The following is a 21,374-nucleotide window of genomic DNA, read 5'->3' as shown; positions in this document are numbered from 1 at the left end:
GTAGCTGTGGTTGGAATATAAGGTAGTCTAAATTGAGAACACTGGTGGGCTTGGCTAAATGTTGACACCATTCAAAACTCTACTTGCTGAGTAAATGTCAACAAATTGTCTTTTTACTGAGCTGAACTGGTAGTTGTGTTAGCAATAACACCCTGACAGATTACAATTTCAAGTTTCAAATATTGAAAAGTGTATGTGTTTATCAGGTGAAGTACAGATTGTCTCAGTGACACGCAGTTTCGCTGAGTCATCTGGTTAACCTAAATGAAGTGCAATATGTGTCTCATTAAAATAACTACAGTGTGGAGGTAAAAATATTAGCAGTCAGCTCTCTCTTTGTGCACAACACCATTAACAACAGAAATAGGTATTTCATGGTTTCCATCAACATAAAAGGCTTCATGCTTGTCATGATAGGTTTGATAGGCCCTTTAAATGATCATCTCTTACCCATACTTTCTAGAGGAAGTAAATTCATTTCTGATGGCTCATTATAAAAAAATGTGCTTGAGGAAACTATTTGTGGCAGATTTTATCTGTAGAACTTGTAATACTTAGTGTAAAAAATATTATTTCCTGCCCAATGAAGCTCTTACACTCAAAGGGTAGCCTAATTGGATAATTGTATGCATGCATATGACATAATAAATAACAAACTTTGTTGACATAATATCATATGTCCACAATGACATTTACCAGCATAATAAACTGAATTGTATGTGTTAGACATTTCCCGTAAAGACAACTATGATGTAATGATGTTTCGTTTAGCAACTTTTGTTGTCTAAAGAATTTCATCATCAGTGCGCAACCATTTACTTGGAAAGGGCAGATAAGGGGTTGCCATTGGTCGATCGCAGCTGTCAATCAAATAAGTGTGTGCGTCATTTCCGTTGTCAGGTGGCGCTGTCGCTGTGGAAAGATGCGATCAGCGAAGAGCGTAGGCTTATCCTTAATTGCTCATTTCGGTAACAGAGGCTAAACAACCCGAAACCAAACCTCTGTGGTCTCCCTTGTTTGAGCGAGAACCCCCGCGCATCCACCACAGCGTTTACCCAAGAAATGTCCATGTTGTAAGGACACAACGCAGACTTTACCCGGCGGATTTGGCTCGAGGTAAGCGCTACGGCGGCTACGTTGCTATCTAGCTCTGTGGCACGGCTAGCCAGCTGTAATGTTGCCGACTTTGTTTAAATGGCCTCACGGCTGCTCTGTAGCCTCCAGCCTTGCGTTACCTAATGTCTCTCGCCAGTGCTGGCATTGTTACATACCCGGCACGGACATGTCCACGTTAAAGCAGCCGACCTCTAGCTAACGACTACGTTAGCTCTCCGTAGTTTGCACCGACAGCCCAACTCCGTGTTGTGTTGTGTTGTGTGTCCCTTTGTGTGGCCGGTGTGCCCGCAGCTGTGGCAGCGTCTTTAGCCCAGAAATTCACTGAGCTTTGTCGTCGCACTAACTTTGTATGTGCACTTCAACTTAGTTTTGTTGCCTTTCGTTTTATTTATATCGTGAAATAACTCAACTGTGTAGTAATACGTTCGTGTTTATTCAAACAACCGTCTCGGTCAGACGTTGTCTACAGTAACGCATGCCGGTGTGAGAGGTTTAATGTGTGTTTTAAAAAACGTCACGGGGCGACCTAATGGTAATGGTTGTGGGTAAAACACATTAGCACCTGGTTAATCGAGTTATTAGCAGCTCGTCGAGTGGGCTTTTTCACAAGTTGAAAGGCATAACGTCAGCGTTTTACTCCACGACTCGTCTCGTTCACGGTGCTGCTCGCTGGCAGAGCTGAACGGTGTCCAGACCTTGTGGTCGCAAAATGGCACCAAACCCCGTGTGTGACAGCCTGTGTGCATTCGCAATTACCTTCGTCAAGTGATCTACAGTGTGACCTTGTGTCCACAACCTTGTTGTGCGGTCAAGGACGTTGTTATTGTAATAATCAACAGCTGCAGTTGTAGGTATGAGCTTACATGATTGATTGACATTTCAGTCAAGCAGCAGGATTCAAGCCTGTATGACCTTCGAGGAGCTTTACCTCTTTGTGCTGACTTTTATGTCAGATCTATTCGTGGATTTATCGAGCGTCTCTCCTGCTTTATTTTGAGATCCTAGATATGTTTACTACCTGCTCCAGTGCCCTTTTGTTTTGCTTTTTTGTCCACTCTGTACTACCTTGATTTTGCAATTAAGTTGTTCTTGCAGAGCCAGACAAGTGACTTGGAGTCTGGGTGGGTGGATCTCGAGACACCTACGTGGTTGTTTTGTTCTGATACTATTTAAGGAGCCCACATTTCCCGTGGGCACCGGCAGCGTGTCTCTCCTCCTTTTGTGTGATATGATTCAGAGGCTGTATCTGTTCTTGTCCTCCCTCTGGTACAGTCAGAGGCAGTTAGAGGCAGTCTTGCTTGCCAGATCACTGCCTGTGCAGAGAGGCACAGCAGTGTCAGAAAAGGATAGCTGTGTGCTGTCATTGCGCTGATGTCATTTAGGTCAGTGTGCATTAGTTGGTTGCATTGACCTTTGCTTTTTAGATGTGTTGGGGGTTGGCTCCACAGTACTTCAGCTGGTGCTTAGTAGGTAGATGAACAGCCATGGGCCCTGTTTATGTGTATTGTGTAGCAGTTTCTGTCCATGAGTTGAAATTTGATTAATATATGCTTTTAAAGAGGAAGGTTATACATACATGGCACAATGGCAGAAAAACAACCCTGTCAGAAATTTAGGAAACTGAATTCCTGTTTAGTTGCTGTGCTCAATTTTACTCAATGCAAAAGTCTTTATAGCATTCAAACAACAATTGAAAACACATTTATCTGGCAGCACTAGAAGCAGTATGTACATTGTTGATTCTGCCAGCCACTTTGGCTGCTGGATGAAAAAAACTTCAGATAATTTCCTGCCCAGGAGCCTCATGAATTGCAGTAGCTGACTATCCTCTGTTTTGTTTTTTTTCTGCTCCTGAGAAAGACGCTCTCTTACTATTGGCAGCATGACTCGGTGTCACTCTGGCTTGTGCCATAAATGCTCTCAGAAAACCTCAGCTCATCAGACGCAGTGGGTGATGACTAGTGGAGATAGAGACAGATGGGCGAGAGACTTGATGATGACACTGTCTGCTGTCTGGGATCACAAAAAGCCTCATGGAAGTGAGATTTCATACCAGCCCATACTGACTGCCAACTGTCCTGCCTTCTCTCTGCCCAAAAACGCCAACTGGCGAGTGGCACACCATTTAGTTTTGAAGTGGGAAGATGGTTTAATTCATTAGGAAACTAATTTTCTCCAGTTTGTTGCACTCGCAAGACTAGTTGCATATGACATTTTCCTGGCGTTCTCCAGCTCTGCACTCGACGTCTTGTTTTGAGTTTATGAGGCGCTTTGGATTTTATTAGTCTGAGTCACCTCTGTTGTTTTGTTGGCTGAAATATGCACACCTCTGTCCTCTATCCGTCAGTGACATTTTTACTACAGATGCGTCGCTTCGTGTTGTCGTTCCTTGTGAACCCAAGTCTCATGAGGTGTTTTTTATTTTTTTTATATTCTTCAGCTGACATGGTGTCCATGTCAGAGGCTTGGGGACACGTTTAACTCTTATCAGTGTTATCACCTGGACATGAAAGCCTCTCTGTCCAATGGAAACTTAGAATGACAGGAGGATGAATCATACCTCTCAGTGTAAGGCACTACTTCCCTGTTACCAGAAACAAATGAGGCTTCATCACAGAGGAACTCGGTATCAGTAAACAAAGCATACCTCTTGCTCTCAGAAATCTGGGAGGTAGATTTGCCGTGGCAGTTAGAGTAGTTTGTGTAGTGATGATGTGTCACTCTGTGTCACTGGTTCTTCTGGCATGTGAATCAAGTGTCTTATCATAGTAGAAGGGCTTGGCTTTTTTTTTGTTTCAGCCTTGTTTGAACATGCATGTCCTCTCAGAGGAAGGTCTGCACAGATAAGCCGGTTGTACAGATTTTGAGATAAAACGCGCAGATTAAGCGGAAGGATTTTCTAAACCCCTGTCCACTGCAGCAGGAAAAGCTAAAGATGGATGTGTGGTTCAGAGCTGAGATGCAAATCCAAGAGCCTGTGTTTCTTTTTTTTTTTTAAAGAATTTTGTGTTTGCAATGCAATTACGTGAGCGTGTTCCCCATTTAAATTGCAGATTGTGACACATTCGCATTTCTGTTGGGGAGATTGAATCTGAGGTGTTAGCCTCGACACCAGCAGCCATCACTCTGAATGGAGCCGTAATGGCCTCACATTCACACTGAGGTGTTGGTAAATGTGTGGGAGGGATATTTAAAATAGTCTGGGAGGAGCTGCCCTGAAGTTTACCTCCTTTTCCCTCCTGTTCACTAATCAGTTTTCTCTACCAGCCTGTAGGGCTACAGCTCCAGCTCCAGGTGAAGTCTTTATTTTTGAACAGGCTATTTATAAAACCATTGTCTGGTCACAGATTACTATGTTATTTTTCGTCATCAGCTGAGAGTTTGTTTCCTCGCGGTCGCATGTACGCACTTACCCTTTTGACTTGACTATCTTTATCCTGTGTACTAATCTGATTTATTCTCCCCATAGAGCTCCAGTATGTCCAAGCGGCGCTCGTCGGAGAGGGGGGCTGGAGAGACATCAGGCAGGGCCAGCAAGCTGCAATGTCCTGGGATATCTGGCAGCAACGCCAAGAGAGCCGGCCCCTTCATCCTTGGTGAGGAAGCTACCCGTATTTGCCCAAGCCCCAAAAGTATCAAAATGGCATCCTGTGTGGCCAAAACTGCATTTACCGTGCATTTCTTCTCTTTGTTTTTGTGAATATGTGTAGCTGTTACATGTGTGTGCAGGAAATCACTAATTGGCAGGTATTTGTGTGTGTGTGAGAGAGTTGTGGGGTGTCTGTCTGTGTGTATACGCATGCCTGGGACAAGAATGTGAAGAATTTTGCTGATCCCCATGACATCGGCCAGAAAGGTCTGAGTCTGTGCCGGAGCAGGGTTATTACTTCCCTCTGGAAAATGTATTTTTCTCCCATGCTCTGTCTTTTTACGTTCTCTACTATACAACTCCTCTACTGTTTGCAATGCAGAGTGCCAAAGAAAACATTACACCAGGGGTGTTAATGGGTACATGCACATGCAGCCTTTAATGAGTTGCAGCGAGAGCACACACTCTGGCATGTGGCCTGCCTTTTGGTCATGCAGCTGTTCTTTTTCTTGTTCTTGCAGGGCCTCGCTTGGGCAACTCACCAGTGCCCAGCATAGTGCAGTGTCTGGCCAGAAAGGATGGCACAGATGACTTCTATCAGCTCAAAGTGAGTGTGTCGAGGTTACCAAGTTTCTCGTGTTTTTCTCTCTCTCTCTCGCACACAAACGCAATAAGTTCAGCGCAGATTAGATTAAATATTTTGAGCACATCTCTCACAACAAAGCTTGAATGTTCCAGTAGACTTTCTGAACCTTTGACCCTCCTTTGGTGGCGTTCACTTTACGGCCCCCCTGTTTCAGTGTGACGCAAACAACAAAACCTCAACCAGGCAATCTGTTTATAGGGGCTATCCGATGTCTGTCAGACAAGCGGAGGCTAATAGAAGAGGTGGGGGCACAAGGAAGGGAGGAAGGTAACGCCCCACCTGGAATGTCAACTTTTAACCCCCACGACCATGTAGTGAATCGGTTCGTGACCCTCCCCTCCTACCGTGGCTGCAGCGCCTGAATGTCTGCTGCACAGCTTGTTTACTTCACATCAGTATACGAGCCACTATTTTGAAGGTGCCGTCCTGCTTTGCCACGTCCACTCCACAGATATAACATCTTGTTCAATAAGTAGATACAACTTCATGTCATGTCTCAAGTCATTAAAGTATTTAGTGGCAGGACAGAAGATTAGCTGCATACTCGATGGACCGAACGCTCTTTTCGCTGTCCGATCCTGTACGAGCTCTTGTCACGTGACCTCTAACGTTTGCTCTGTTCTTGTGTGTGTGTGATCACGGTAGATCCTGACGCTGGAGGAGCGGGCGGACTCTGCAGGGGAGACTCAGGAGGAAAGGCAGGGGAAGATGCTGCTGCACACAGAGTACTCCCTCCTTTCTCTACTGCACAACCAGGATGGGGTCGTCCACCACCACGGCCTCTTCCAGGTAGACTAACATCTGTACACAAATCACTATTAACTCCGGTGCTTTCCAAGTAAACACTCAAATCAGTCATTTCATGGGGGGAAAAAATAGTTTCTGGTCCTCCACTCTGCACTGTGTGGGCGAAATGTTCTGCATATTCCAGACGGATAAATACACCAGCATCACCATGGAGAAGTATCTGTTCATTTCAGTTTATAATATGGTGTCCCCATGTAAGCACAAGTAGCAGCATGTTGTTTTTTCAGCTGTGTAATGGCAGAGGTAAGCTTGTCATTAGTCCGGCCAGCTGCATGTATTTTCCTTATCAGGCTTGTTTCAATAGAGAAGTGGGAGTACCATTAATAGCCACATTTATCTGCAGTCATTTTCTATTCACAGCCCCATCCATTCACAATGAGCCTCCCCTCCCTCACCTGTCTTCCCGTCTGCCTCCTCCTCTAACTTTGTTATTGTTCCATCTGCCTTCTCTCTCTCTCCCTCTCTCTGTTTTCCTTCTTTGTCTCTCTTTCACATCCTGCCTGCTCCACTCTGCCGGTGTTCTCAGAATAGCAGCATTGAGCCGTGCACTCTGATTCATTTAGGTCTGCAATATTGATTGGATTATTATAGTGCATCTCCACTGTGAGAGAACCAGTTAATAATGTACGCTTTCAGAGGTGCTGACTGAATCCAAAAAAAACCTGACAACCTGATACAGAAATCAATACCAAGTGGTGACTCTGCTAAGACTGGAGTTGGAAGAAGAGGAATGACCTTTGTTATTCGTCCTCCACCGCTCGGTGTAGAGGAGTGGGATGCGTCTTATTCACATCAACTACATGCTGGCTCGTTGATTGATGGCCTCTGCCCTTCTTGAATCCATGTCTTTCTAAGCTGAATGAATCGGCCTGATCAGCCTGTACAGTACACAAATCCATTCAGTTTGATGCATTCAAGGATGCCTCAACTTGTTATTGATTGGACACTGGAAAGTGCTTTTAAAATACATTCAACAACTCTGTCCACTTGCACACAGAAGTGGCCTCCTGAACCGAAGATCATTTCTCACAACCCTCTCTGTTGTCGTTCCCCAGGATCGAGCCTACGAAATTGTGGAGGACATGGAGGCCAACAAAGTGCGCAAGATGAAGAAGCGGATCTGCCTCGTGCTCGACTGCCTGTGTGCTCACGATTTCAGCGACAAGACGGCAGATCTAATAAACCTACAGCATTATGTCATAAAGGAGAAGCGACTGAGCGAGCGTGAGGCCATCGTCATCTTCTATGATGTGGTGCGTGTAGTGGAGGCCCTTCATAAGGTGAGTCGAGGTTTGTTATGTACCCTGCTGCAGGATTATACCATCCAACAAGCTATGGATGTGTAGTGCTCCATTTCCATCAATGAAGAAAGCCTGGTCACTGTAGTAATTCTGTTAAATAGCAGAAGAAATGGCCTTGTTATTGTTTACTCGTAGCACATCCTTTCTGATTACTCATTTCCCATGTTGGTGTGCCACTCCCAGAAACAAACTGACTGTTTTTGATACCTATGAATCACTACAAAACGATACGACCAAACAGTTCTTTCCCCTTGTCTTTCCTGCCTGCAGAAAAACATTGTGCACAGAGACCTCAAGCTGGGAAACATGGTTCTGAACAAACGGTAAGATAAAGCTCAGCCCTGTCACTAGCTGGCTAAAACCCTCTCTCATTCTACCAGGTCATGTCATTTTAGCCTGCCAGTAAGTCATCCTGTCTCCGTCCACATGTGTGAGAGTCCTCAGCAGGCCTCAGCAGCCCATATCTAGTGTGCATTTGGCTTTAAACCCAAGCAGGGGTCACATTCTCAGTCCAAGACTGAGATCAGTCGCAGGAACCTACAGCCTCACTCTCCTGTGCTTGTCTCTTGTTTTGTGCCTGTGTGTTGAGTAAAAGCTGATGATTCATTCCCTGTGGCTGGATTTTTTGGAAGCAAAAGGTGAACTGGACTCTGGTGCAAAAGAGAGCAAAGAATATGCCACTGCTTTGTTCTCAGTGGGAGAGTTTTTCGGGTCTGGGGGGGCTGGGCAATGTTAAATAGCATGCAGGACCCTTTTGAGTGCACCTCAGGTCACTGAGTGCTGCAGTTCAGATAGGCCTCGCAGAATGGAAAACTACTCATCTGTAAAGCCCTGTCCAAACACCTTACGTGCTGAGAGAGGTGAAAGCCTCTCTCTCATGGTGAGAGCACTACTATTTTAGCTGCTATTTGCTTTTTTTATATATTAATTTGTACAGATTTTGTGTTGATCCTGTGCACGGTTTCCTAGTCTGCACACACATTCCCTGAAGACTAATGATCCCACAATACCCGTCTTTTCATTTGAAAGAACATGATTACCACATCTGCTTACACACACCTCGCTTCTACAAACATCTCAAATGTTTACACCACTTGCAAGTGTTGTCCCACAGACTAAGTACATTCACGGACATGCAGATGTTATCATGTTATGGAAACTGGATAGAGATGTCTTATCATGTGCAATCTTTGTCTCATGCACCACCAGCTCCCGTTGCCCCCACCACCACCTGCAGCATAAGCAGCAGCAGTAGCAGCAGCAGCAGCAGCAGTGGTGGTGGTGATGAAACAGGAGAGTGTTTTGGTCAGGGGAGGAGGGTAGTGGGGAGAGCAGCAGACAGGCAGAACACTCCGTCCCAGCTGGAGACAAAGGAGAGGCCTGCCAAAGGCCCCATAGCTCAGAGCTGACTCACACCACAATTCACGTCACACACACACACACACACACACACACAAACTACACACACATACACGTGTATAGTCATCATTTATTTACCCTCTACACTGCTTTTTCTCTATTTTGTTTTACACCCCAAATCCCTTTCCTGCCTCTGTTGTCCCGTTTGTCATATCCCCTTTTTGCTTTTCACTTTTCCCTCCTCCTTCATGCATCATACTTTGCTTGCATGCATGTTTCCTCTGGCACTCCACCCTGTTTGTGTATGAATGTACAGTCAGCATGGGAAAGACACAGTCAATCTAGAGGCCGACCAAAACCCCCTCTGCTCAGTGCTCGTCATCACTCTGGGAAATGCACCGATGCCATCAACAAGCTCAGCAGTTTATGCAAGAATAATGTGATTTCCTCTTGCAGAGCCAGCTGTTATGAAAGCAGGATGTCATAAATCAGTCTGCAGGGTGACAACGTATGTCACAGCTTTTCTATATATTTAAAGGGACATACATAATAGCTGAATTACCACTACTTGCTTGTCTAATGGTATCAGTCAAGCACTAGCCATGATACAATAATGTGCATTGCCACAAGAGAAATGCACAAAAACATTTAGCCATAGTAAAGTTTTTTTTCCTGGTCTCTGTAGAGGTTGCCCTGCGTTTAACCTCCTTTCTCGTCAGCTGGTGTATTTTCAGCAAGACGTTGTGGGGAAGGAGGAGAAGTCATTGGGGCATTGGGTTTCTGGTTTCCTGACTTACCCGGGGTCACATGACCAGGAAGGAGAGACGGTGTGGTCTCTCTTCAGTCCCCAGGGACCCTTTCCTCACGAGGCAAACATGCAATTTAATTTACCCAATCTCCGATGCAAGAATAGAAACCTGGGTCGTGATGCACACAGACAAAAGGACAGACTCCTCCATAAAGGAAGCTTTTATGTCGAGGGTCCTTGAAGCATCACACTCTGTTCCTCTGGCCCATCCCCTCGCAGATCACAAGGCCACTATATGGTTAGAGAGACTTGCATCACAAAAGCTGTTGAAGCGGCTGAATCACATAAGTAGCTAGAAATTATGTGGACAGAATGTTCCAAAGGAAGATTGAGATTGGAGCATTTGGTTGAAAATTGAGTGTTTGACAGGAATTGGCTCCAGACGCTGTAATGGGAGCAGTGAGTGTGTGTATGATGGAGCAGGGTGTGAAAGTGAGAGAGAATAGGGGAAGCTGTTGACCTCAGGCTTTTTAGAAAGCGGATGTGGGTGAAAAGCGTGATCAAGGACCCAGGCTTTAGACCATGGCTGCTTTTGTGTGTGTGCTCGGGCATCTGGGTCCATTTTCGTGCATGTTTAGCATGGGAGTGATTGTGTGGGTGCTCTCAAAAGTTGTGCGTTCGTGTACATATTTTAACTCTTCTTGAGCTTAATATATTCGACTGCCAGCCCTTCACCATGCAGGCTTAGTCATCAGGACAATTATCCCAAGCCACAGGTTGACTCATATGTTTGTGAAAGTGCGGCTTTTTTCCCTCTCTTTCTAAAAGAACAAACTGATGCAGAACAGTCCATAGGCCTGCACTTTTAATACTTTTAGGTTGAACTCTGCCACAAGCAATTTTACCTTGATGACTCAAACATTTAATAGGGCGACATTGTTTCCACAGAAACCTGTTTAATCAAACAACACTGGTAACAGCATTTGGGTCTCCACAGACTTGAAAGCGCCAATGTGTCTGGAGTGGTCCTAATCTTGAAAGCTACAACAATGATGTTGGTGATAATAAACTCACTTTATGAAGAGCACTGGAGCTTGCATAGGGTTTTTATAGGACGGTACAAAACAAGAACAGAGGAGGGAGATGATTTTTCTCCTGAGTGTACTTTGTGTTCTCATCTACAATAAATTTGTCATGTGGAGTGCTCTAGAGTTTAAAGGCCCTCATGTCAAAAATGTCATCTGTAGCCCACGGAGGTCAGGTTGCATGAGAGGACCACGCTTCCTGATGTGTTGCAACCGCTTCTGCACAATTTACCATATGCTTCTCTTGAAGTTGAAACTGAAAGTATAAGATCCTCAGATTAAGAATTGGGTGTTAAATCAAATACTTTTAAATATAAGTATCATACTAACATACTTTGCACGCTGGATGTGCACGCTCTGTTTTGCATCTGTTAGTCATGAGATAGTGATGTATTGTTAAGACCAAGTGAACCATGAGATTATTAAAACAACATGGCACATTAGCAAGATCTTCCTGCATCTGTGTTTACCTCATGCTTTGGGCTGTGAGTGCAGTGTTTCACATTCTGAACTTACATTTTCTAAGGATGAGTAAGACTGTTTTTGCTGGTATACTGTATCGTCCATGGTTTAATGAAGTTAAAGTAGCGAATCCAAAGTGGGCATGGGTATAGCTGCGTGGGAACCAGAAATACTGGAGTCGAGTTTGATTAAAAATTGATTCCTGGTGCAAAATGAGGTATTGATGAGTCCGTTTACATGTGTGCTTACAGGACTCACCGAATCACTATCACCAACTTCTGCCTCGGAAAACACCTAGTGAGTGAGGACGACCTGCTGAAAGACCAGAGAGGAAGTCCGGCCTACATCAGCCCCGATGTATTAAGTGGTGAGTGAAACAAACAATATGCCTTTTTTTTTGTGAAAGTACAACTAAGAAGTTCCTTTTCAAAGTATCTGCGTAGTTCTGATCATCTCGTTCCTGACATTTAGCCCTGGTAGATGTTCATCATCCAGGTTTTGTCACTTTCAAAAATTGGCAAACTAACAGTCGCACTTTATTTTTGCAGCTACTGACCATCTGTGTACAGGTGTGAAAGTCTTCCTCACCGCCTTTATCACTGTTGAATGTGAAACAGAATTGAAGTGAAACAAAATTATTGCAGTTATTTCTCAGAATGGCCGGCCATTGTAATTAGACATTGAGTCCTTGTCGGTATGTGTCCATATGAGATGGAGATGGAATTCTGCTGTATAGGCCATTGCGTAACATTTAGCAGTCAGTCTTGTGTTTGATTTTCCGGTTATTAGGCAACAAGAAAGAGGTTATGTTGCAATCTTGGACTAGCAAAAGCCAGGAATAGCTCTTTTCTTTCCGTCCTTGTTTTTGTTATCATGGTGATGTTGCATTTTCTCATGGCATGTGTCTGCACAGGAGGCTACTTTTCCTCTTTGTGTGAAACACTTTGTCTGTAAAAAAGCGGAAATCCATTTTTATTGTTCAGCCTTACAGTGCTGATTTGTCATGACATGTGCAAACCTGAGCTTTACAAACCAGCCAAGTTGATGCTTGAGCATGCACATGTAAGACCATGAGTTTATCAATTTTTACGGATTTCCAGAACGGCATCCTGGTAGACAGGGGACAAGATTGAGAATAACAAAAATCGCTCACCTCCAGCCACTCAAACTGTAGATAAAACCCGGGCGTGTATATCAGCATAACGTGACAGGCACACAATTAAACAGAGCTTCAGTGACTCACACACTGATGACTCACTGGAGGGAAACTACTCCCATCTACCCCCTTCCCCTCCCATCCCCTGCCTGCGTGTGAGTGTGTGTGTCACAAGCTTTAACATAATTGCCTGCTGCTGTTGCTGCTGCCTGCCTGGCTGTAACAACACTGCCTATGGTCATGCACAGCCATGACGCTCCACCCTCATCAGCTCCAGTTTATTTGTAGCTGATCCACAGCTCAGGGTTAATTATAAAAGCACCTCTCCCATTTTAAAAGTCAGCAGTGTGCTGGGCATTTCTAGGAAAAAATATTGGAGTCATTACTTGTGTTTGTGTTTGCTTATCTCGTTAATCATTAGACTTAGTGACTTGACAGGAATTGAACTTGTTGAAGGGTTGATCACCCCTGATCACCCCTGAGTCACACAGGGCAAAAACTGTTATTGCACTCAACAAGTGGTCGATTCCAAACAATCACTACATGTTGTTATCAAACGCATACTAATGTTCTCTTTCCTGTGTCTCAGGTCGGCCATATCGTGGTAAACCCAGTGACATGTGGGCTCTTGGTGTGGTCCTGTTCACCATGCTGTATGGCCAGTTCCCCTTTTATGACAGCATACCTCAAGAGCTCTTCCGCAAGATCAAGGCTGCTGAGTACCTTATCCCGGAGTGAGTGGTCGTCCTGTCCCTGTGGCATTTGGTGGAGAAGCATTTAAAGCAATAGCATATACACTGATAACAGTCAAATCACAGTAAAAGCAGATAGTTTGTTATCCTTAGTCATTGGTTCATATTTCAGCAACACTGAATGAAATTAACTGTAACTGCAGTTGCCCTGACAGGGAGTTTTCTCCCAGAAGAAAAAGATTTGCATCAAACATGGATTTTCACCACAACACAATAGAAAGCCATTTGACAAATGATCTTTAATGCAAAATACTTTCATGTTCAGTTTGGACTTAAAGCAGTGGTACTACAGTCTTTAATAGCTTTGAGGCCTTGTGACTAACTGTAGTCACACTTTACTAATAAAACTGTCCCTTCCTGTTCCCTCCACCTCCTCACAGAGATGGTCGTGTGTCAGAGAACACAGTGTGCCTAATCCGAAAGCTGCTGGTGCTGGACCCTCAGCAGAGGCTGACTGCAGGAGAAGTGCTGGAGTCGCTTAGTGCCATCATTGCCTCATGGTAATTGCACCCCCTGCTGGCCTGTAGATGGAAATGTCTTTATTGTTGAGGGGTTTAGAAATAATTGCAATGAAGGGACAAATGTGCGATGTCTGCTGCTGTTCAGTTCCAACAGCTCAGTGATGTTAATCATCATGCTTCTGTTCTCCTAATTACAGGCAAACTGTTTCATCGTTAAGTGGCCCTCTACAGGTGGTGCCAGATATTGATGACCAGATCAATCACCCAGAACATCTGCAAGAGGTAAATTACTAATTTACAGGCTCCCTGTTTCAATAGACAGATTTAACCCTCAGGTCCTGTTCAAACCGACTTGCGTTATTCCTGCAATATGGCCCAGTTTTGGACCCTATGGAAAACAACACATCACGTCAAAGTAGTATTTTTTAGTTGTTATGTAATAAGTCGGTTAAATGTCATGATCACGTGACCTTCTGTGTAAAGCGAAGCCATCCTACTGCATACATAGCTAGAGGTGAGTTGAAAGACCATCATACTTTTTACTGGACCTCAATCGACCGGGAGAAAGTGGTATAATCTGATATTGTAGATCAAAGTTTTGAAAGAGGTTTCCCTCCCGCATCTTACCCGGGAGGCGACGTACCATTCTCAGGGAGCTCTCTGGGAGGATCCGCTGACAGAACCGGGCTGGTTCTCTGGATCTGGAGTGACTGTGACTGGTTCTCGTTTGACTGCTGCTGCTGCTGCTGCTGATAATATTTCAACTCCCGTCGAGTCGCACGCACGGCCACTAAAAGAATAAGAAAAATTTGAATCAGCTGGGCAAGTTTTGATAAAATGTTAAATCTGGTAAATTTCAGAGACAACATAATGTCCAGCAGCAGCAGCAGCCTGAGGAAAACCCACAGCCCGGTCCCCTCCAGCACACACCAGCTGCAGCTCCGTGGTTGGGGCCAGACGGTATGTCTGCTCCAGACAGGGGGGCCGCGTCCTTGCCCTCCCTGCCTCCCCTGGGTGACCTGGGGGAGGCTTTGAAAAGCTTTGACCAAAATCACTGCCTGCCTTTTTGCTAAGCCGTCACAATAGTATTATGGAGTGATATTTTAATCAGGACCTGAGGGTTAAGATGGAGAATATAGACTTGCTAATAGCTGGATGCAGTTGTGTGTATCAATGTAAATGGGCTGGTTTTACTCTTCACTTCTCAGACACACTAAAAGCTCATTTTATTCATCCCAGATGATGCAGAACATTAAACAGAATACATTTTCTTCCCTCAGGCCAAGGTGATAGAAGAGTCTTCACAGTATGAGTTTGAGAACTACATGCGCCAGCAGCTGCTGTTGGCCGAAGAGAAGAACACTATCCATGAGGCGAAGAGCTTTCTCACCAAGCGCCAGTTTGGCAACATCCCACCTGTAAGGCGTCTGGGCCACGACGCACAGCCCGTCAGCCCTCTAGATGCCGCCATCCTGGCACAACGTTTCCTCCGGAAGTAGTTCCCAACCATCCTTCCCAGCCTCTCCGGTCTCCCCAGGGAATAAAGAGACCTGTGCAGTCCAGAGAGGACGGAGGAGGAAAAGCCCCAAAGCTGAACTTGCATTCACGAGGCCGAGCCTGAACCAAGGTGTAGGTGGCCCAAGTCGTACGTGGGCTTTGGGCGAGCTAGGCGGAGCGGTCATGAGGAGGGCATTAGAACAAACTGCCAACCCAGAACTTGACCCCCCATGTCTGCGTCCTCTAGTGAAATATGAAAAGGCCTGCAGGAAGATGTGAACCAAAGGTTCTTTGCCCTCAGGTCACCCACAGTCAGATCTCACTGTGCAATAAACCTGACGGCACAGTCTCACATGGGGCTAACACAAGGCTCTGCCTCGAGTGTTGAAAAGACTATTTAACCCCATACTCCTTCTGTCTCCCCTCCTTAGAGTCCCCACCCCCCCTTTCCCCATCCACCCCCCCACTGTAACACTTTACCCATCAACTCTGGATCCCCTAAGCAATACAGGACCAGAATCATGTAGCAACCCTTCCTCTTCCCAGTGGTTAATGGTATTGCCTCAAGTAAGATCACCTGATCACAGCCGTCACCCCTCGATACCTCCATTCCACCCTCCTCCTCTCACTTACCCTCTCTTCCTCTCTGTTTTCCTGTTTCGAAAGTGATCCAGACCGCTCCTGTCTGTAACTCTGACTTCAAATCAATCTACCTCTCTGTCTCTTTTCTCTGTTGGTAAACCATGCTCACTGTTCTGAGACGAGGGATTGTAACAAAGGAGTCTTGATGCCACCAGTGACATAAAGCATTAATGTTTTCTGTCAGTGATGATGCTTTGAAACCTTTTCAGTGGTTTCTAAAAATCTGAATAAGCTTTTTACCACATTCACCATAATAAGTAGCATTTTATCCCTACCTTTTGCTTTGAAGATATTGAATATCAAAGTACACACATCCTTTGATATTTACAGAACGCATTGTCTCTTGCTTTTTCTCACCCCTGTGGAAATCTATTTTTAGCATCTAGGCAGCTAGTGTGAGGTACCTGGAAGTCACAATGCCAAGAACTGAATGGGAATAACTGTCGGATCCTCCCTGCCAAGGTATAATGATGGTAACGCTTCCTCAGTGCCATTATAGTGAAGATCAGGCACTGTCATGTTTCTATTGCCAAAAAACATGTCTTAAAATTATTCTTAGCCAAGGAAACTGGTACCCACAGCCTCATTCAGAATCAAATGGCTTCCAGGTATTCCAACTTCCCTGTTTCTCTTTTATCAAGACAGATCATGGGACAAGTGTTTTTTCAGTATGAATGTGAACTCTCATTCTGTGCTTTGATACGTGTGCGGTATCCGTGAGTGCGTATGTGTGTGTGTGTTTTTGTTTTGTTTTTTTCTGGCCAGACATAACGAGAGTCTGTGGAGCTGTGGAGCTGTTAACCTCTCACAGTCTCAGACCCTTGAAGCTATCCTCCAACCTTTGTGTTCTGTTATCTGGCCTGCCTCCGTGGCAGACACTGTGAAAACCAGAGCTGGCTTTGCGAAGACGAAACATTGACAAAATGTTTGAGCGACGGTCGTGAACGCTTTCTTAAAATTGGAATTTATCACCTATCCATTGCCATTCCAGAGCTGTGTCTCTCTCCAGTCGAACTTGTACATGTTTGTGCTATTTCACTCTCTAGGTTCTCTGAGAGACTAGCTGGTGACTAGTAATCGATACTGTGATATTTCACAGAGAAATGAAAATACATACTCATAGGGTTCAAGTTTAGTTGCTGGGTCTTCTTGGCTGTTGGTGCACTCCTCTCTTTTATCAAAGTGTTTCTTCAAACCATGGCAAAGCTACTAACCAGTGACTGTTAGGCATCTGTACACTGCAACCTGCCTTTGCATATTGGTACCTGCTTCAGGCTCTCTAGATTTCTTCCTATTTATATTCAATCTGATTGCATGAACATAGGCTCTGGAATATTTTCAAATGTCTTCTTTTTTCTTGTAATTTCATGTTGATTTATTTATTCATTAGTGTAGACCCCTCCTCCTCCTGACCCCATCCGCTCCCCTCCAACCCTATCACGGACAAAGATCACACTCAGTCAAAAAGCTTCTTTGTACATGAAAATATCTTTGAAGTTTCTCAGACTAAGACTGGGTGTAATTTATGTAAGTGAAACCGGCCCTGAATCTCTACTCTCACAGCTTTAAGAAGTGTTAAGAAGCTCAACATCGGCTCTACGTAAAGATCTCATTTTGATCCTTCCAGCCACATTAATGAACGAGTAGCATCTTTCTGTTTTTCTTTTTTTGGATACCTAAATCATTTTCTTGCCATTTCACCACTAAGTCTGTGGTCAACTTAAGCTACACTAATAACAAGACTGACTTTTACATAGTTCTATTTTTTACACAATACAAAATGATACTCGCATGTCATCTTGATCCATGGGAGGGTTTTTGTAGTTTTTTTTTTTTTTTTTTTAAATAAACCCCCTCCACTGTCATGACCCCCAGTCCCTCAGTCAAGGCTGCACTCTTTGGTCAGTATGTAAATAATTACCATCATGACTGTGCTGGTCATACTGTATGTAGTTCAACCCAGTGAGACACCAACTCTGTTTCAACACATGCCTATTGACGTGCATTATAGGCCACGTTGGCCATCAACCACCACACCCGGAGGCTAAAATAATATGTAAAGAGAGCAGTCGGCTTTCTCCCACCTCAATGTGAATTCCATGGGTATACAGCAGTATTGTAGTAGTCTAGGTTGTTCATCAGAGAAGGGTGTTTCATGAACACCGTAGCCATTGCTGAATGCTAACATTAAGTGATCGTTCTGTGGAAATGTCTTACGCCATCTTCCATGATGCCCAAATACAGAATAGTACCTAGAGGTTCAATAGACCTTTGATGTGATGTTATTATCTGCCCCCCCTCTCTCTTAATCAAAAAGTGTTTCACTTCCTAGGTAGTGGATTGTACCACATTCGATGTTTGTTTTTACAGAGTCGTATTGGTAGACTGCAATGTGGACTGAAAAGCATGGAAATAGTGTGAGGTTAAACTCTGTGTAAAACATGTGACTGTTGCATGATTTTGAACCTGCAAGGTGTGCCAGAGCAACGGATGGAGACGCTGAAGATAATTTACTCATTTGGGTCTTAATAGTTAAATTCATAGCAAGAATTATACATGATATACCCCCTGAATTGGAATAATAGTATTAAAAAGTTTTTTTGTTTTTTTTTCTTCCCCACCCTGGTTCTAAAGTTATTAAGTTGTCAGTATATGTTCAATATTACTGACTGTTTCAACTGGAAACTTTGTGTAGGATATGAGATGTGGTGTAGTTTTAAACCCAATGGGATAATGTGTTGTAAGCTGCTTGGTCGGACATGGGCATCTAGATACAGAAAACTGCGTAATTGTACAGATGAAAACGCGTTTGTATAAAAAACATATTTTTCTACTTCATCAGATCTCTACATGCATGTCAGCAATAAACTTTGATATGGAAATATTTATCTGTCATGTTTGTATTCTTGTACTTCCTTCCTTCACCACCGGGTGGAGCACTTTCTTAAAAAATGAAACTAAAGCCAGCGATAGTGTGTGTGTGTGTGTGTGTAATGTTGGCAGTTTAGGCGACATAATACTGAATGTTCATCTTTGTTGGTTTCCACACATTTTTCTACCATATGTGGACAATAGAACCTACAGGATATGTTCAGCTGTACTTCTGCAGCCATGTGCATGTGTGTTTTACATGTTGCGGTTTGTGGCCTCACAGGGTGAAACCTGTGTTAAGAATGAACAGAGTATAGAATAATCGACTCTCTGTGCGTCTAAACCGCCTCAGTCTTGTGGTGAATCGGGTTTTTGGACCAGACTGGGGTAGATGTGCCCAAACAGGAAGGCTCCTGCTGACGCTGACAGCACCGCAGGACCCTGTGGGTTGCTCTCCTGATTTCTCCCCACATCACCTCAGGCCTTTGAACACACACACACACCTCCCCCCCTCTTGAACAGGGCATTAATTCCATTAGAAATCATGTCAGGCCTGCCAAAAACTACACAGAGATGCACATGGAAATCTCATCATAAACGGCCCTGACAGACATGTTGGATTAAATCTGTGGTAATGGTTTGTGCAAAGCTTACACAGTCGCATTGAAACACAGTGGAATTATCTTATTGTTTTTTTCTTTTTTATGACCTCAGTGATGCACATCTGTATCATGTGTATTGTGGGTGGTGAGTTAAGTCCAATCAAGTGGCTCCCACAGAAAGTCCAAGTTAAATCTTTTGCCTTCAGTCAGTAAGTGGCTGCCAAGGACAAAAATGCTGTGCTGGCGCACTCAGAAGAATAATGTAATACTGACTAACCTTTCCCACCCTTTTCTGTCTCAACTGACTCTCTCCTCTGGGTCATTACACCCCTCTCTCGGCATGTCAAGCTAAGTAGAAAAGTCCAGAGATCTCAAGGGTCAAAGTTCCACAGATGCTTTGTCACCATAAACTACATCCAGCTGGACCCGAGGAGGTCCATCCTGCATCCATGTGAGTTTCAAACAAACGATTGTTAAGACATGTGCAATGTTCTTGCCTAATTACCTCAGAGAGCATTACGTATTCAGTTTCACTGGAAAAGAGCGGGATTGATCCAGCTGGACACGGATGACAACCGGTAAACAATTCACAATTCCAGATGTGTGTATGTAGCAGAATTGTCACATCTCTGAGCGTGTGTGTACTTTTACTAGTAGCAGTGTATTTAATTGTTTAGAAAGTGTTTGAAATAATTGATGTAAGTGCACAGCTGCGTTACGTCTTAAGGTGTTTATGTCTGCTGGAGCGTGTGAATGTGTCTGCAGCTGTGACTACATAAGTTTTATATGGCCGCTCCTGACAGACACTTGAAAAAAAAGACACACAAACTGAATTTATGCTGCATTTGAGCAAAAAACAAAATATATGACTATTTACAATGCTGAACATTGTTCTCACAGCTGCCTAAAGACAAGACACATGAAATCAGATGATCTACGCCTCAGAGCGTTCAACATCAGATGTCATGCAGTTGAATAGTTAGTGGCTGGTTGAAGTTCCTGCCTCTGAACATGTGGCTCTGCTGGCTGATAATCAAACATTGTGTAACACGGTCTAATCTCTGCTGTTTATGTTCTTCTTTCTATCTCAATTTAAAACCAACCCCAAAGAAGAGAACTTCTGTTTCTCTGTGGCAAAAACATTTAATTTCCAAAGGCCCATAGGGATTTCAATGAATGTTAACACCACAAATTGAAAATGTTGGATGTGACAAAGAAGAAATACTTAAGCAATTTCTTGGGCCTCACAGGGAACTGCTATCGTTACAATCATTAGAATGAAAATGTTGTTATTCTCCAGAGAGTGTTTAAGTGCTTAGAGAGCATTCCTGTTACTTCATGAGATGTTTTTAAGGCAACATAGTGTCATAGTAGAAACAGTTCATCCTCTGAGGAGCAGGAATGTGCATACTATACACAATTGCTATCTGTGCAATAGATTTGAATTGTTCCTCAGTGTTTTTTGTTCCAATGGGGATTGTTAGTCTTTCCAATAGTTGTTGAGATACCCTCATAAACAGATAGATGAAACAACCATCCCTCAGCTCTCAGTAGCAAATGTCATCCAGCAAACTGTGCCCTGTTTCAAGGAACAGATCCATCGAATAAGCATTTTCATTTGTTTCCAGCTGATACCTTTTAAGACTCATAAAGGAGAGAAGAAGATGAGATTACCAGCATTATGATTTTCTCAAGTCTCATTTTTTGCTGGCAAGCTCTAATGGCCACAAAACAGACTTCAAAACATGTGCATAAGGTCCCATATAAGAGGCAAGGGTGGAAAACATCTGCTAAAGGTTTTTTCTGTACTTCAAGTTACTTTGTCTCGCTCTCACATTGGAGTGTTAAAACAGATGATAAAATGGATGATCAAACACAATTACACAGTCTCATCAGCCACACAGTGAGCAGTTTATGACCACAAAACACATAAATTGTGTCAAGTGTCAAAATGTCCTTGTTTTCATTTATTTTGCAGTTCAGTTAATTACTGTCACATGCTGCAATGTTCCCAAAACAATGCTGTGTGACTTTGAAATCAGTGTTGAAGGTCTATAATCTTAACTTGATCCTTACACTGGGGACAATAAAATGGACGAGGTAACAACACCGCGAGTCCTCATTTTCTGTGCCCACATTAAACGGAACAACCTAAGTCAGTAACAGACAGTGACTTGTGTGATGTGGCTGTAAATCTGGTACCAGCACATGCAGAGGCTTTGTTGTGGTGCTGCACACATGGTGCGTGCACCCTACAGCAATACATTCAGGGAAATGATT

The 21,374-nt window shown here is 43.9% G+C and overlaps 1 protein-coding gene across 2 annotated transcripts; it reads left to right on the top strand.

Annotated features, from left to right (window-relative positions):
* The first annotated feature begins 914 nt into the window (after window positions 1-914).
* On the top strand, window positions 915-18,507 carry stk40 (serine/threonine kinase 40). Of its 2 annotated transcripts, none has more exons than XM_085802427.1 (11): window positions 915-1,116; window positions 4,586-4,712; window positions 5,227-5,312; window positions 5,997-6,140; window positions 7,214-7,438; window positions 7,730-7,782; window positions 11,365-11,480; window positions 12,859-13,003; window positions 13,402-13,521; window positions 13,680-13,764; window positions 14,763-18,507. In XM_085802427.1, the coding sequence occupies exons 2-11, from the start codon at window positions 4,595-4,597 to the stop codon at window positions 14,979-14,981; spliced, it is 1,311 nt and encodes a 436-aa protein (XP_085658553.1). In that variant the 5' UTR covers window positions 915-1,116; window positions 4,586-4,594; the 3' UTR covers window positions 14,982-18,507. The 2 variants fall into 2 exon arrangements, with proteins under 2 accessions (XP_085658553.1, XP_085658554.1); XM_085802428.1 differs by having other exon boundaries at window positions 14,691-18,507.
* The last annotated feature ends 2,867 nt before the right edge of the window (window positions 18,508-21,374 follow it).

Source organism: Trachurus japonicus, chromosome 16, assembly GCF_045865225.1.
Source record: "Trachurus japonicus isolate A0001 chromosome 16, Traja_1.0".
In the NCBI taxonomy this organism is placed as follows: Eukaryota; Metazoa; Chordata; class Actinopteri; order Carangiformes; family Carangidae; genus Trachurus; species Trachurus japonicus.
The sequence above is the reverse complement of the archived record's forward strand: the minus strand, read 5'-3'. Positions and strand labels throughout refer to the sequence as shown.

Bases quoted from the DNA above. Each gene is read 5' to 3' on its own strand.
- stk40 (XM_085802427.1), top strand. From the start codon at position 4,595: ATGTCCAAGCGGCGCTCGTCGGAGAGGGGGGCTGGAGAGACATCAGGC. The intron at 5,313-5,996 runs GTGAGTGTGTCG...TGATCACGGTAG, and splicing joins ATGACTTCTATCAGCTCAAA to ATCCTGACGCTGGAGGAGCG. The intron at 6,141-7,213 runs GTAGACTAACAT...GTCGTTCCCCAG, and splicing joins ACCACCACGGCCTCTTCCAG to GATCGAGCCTACGAAATTGT.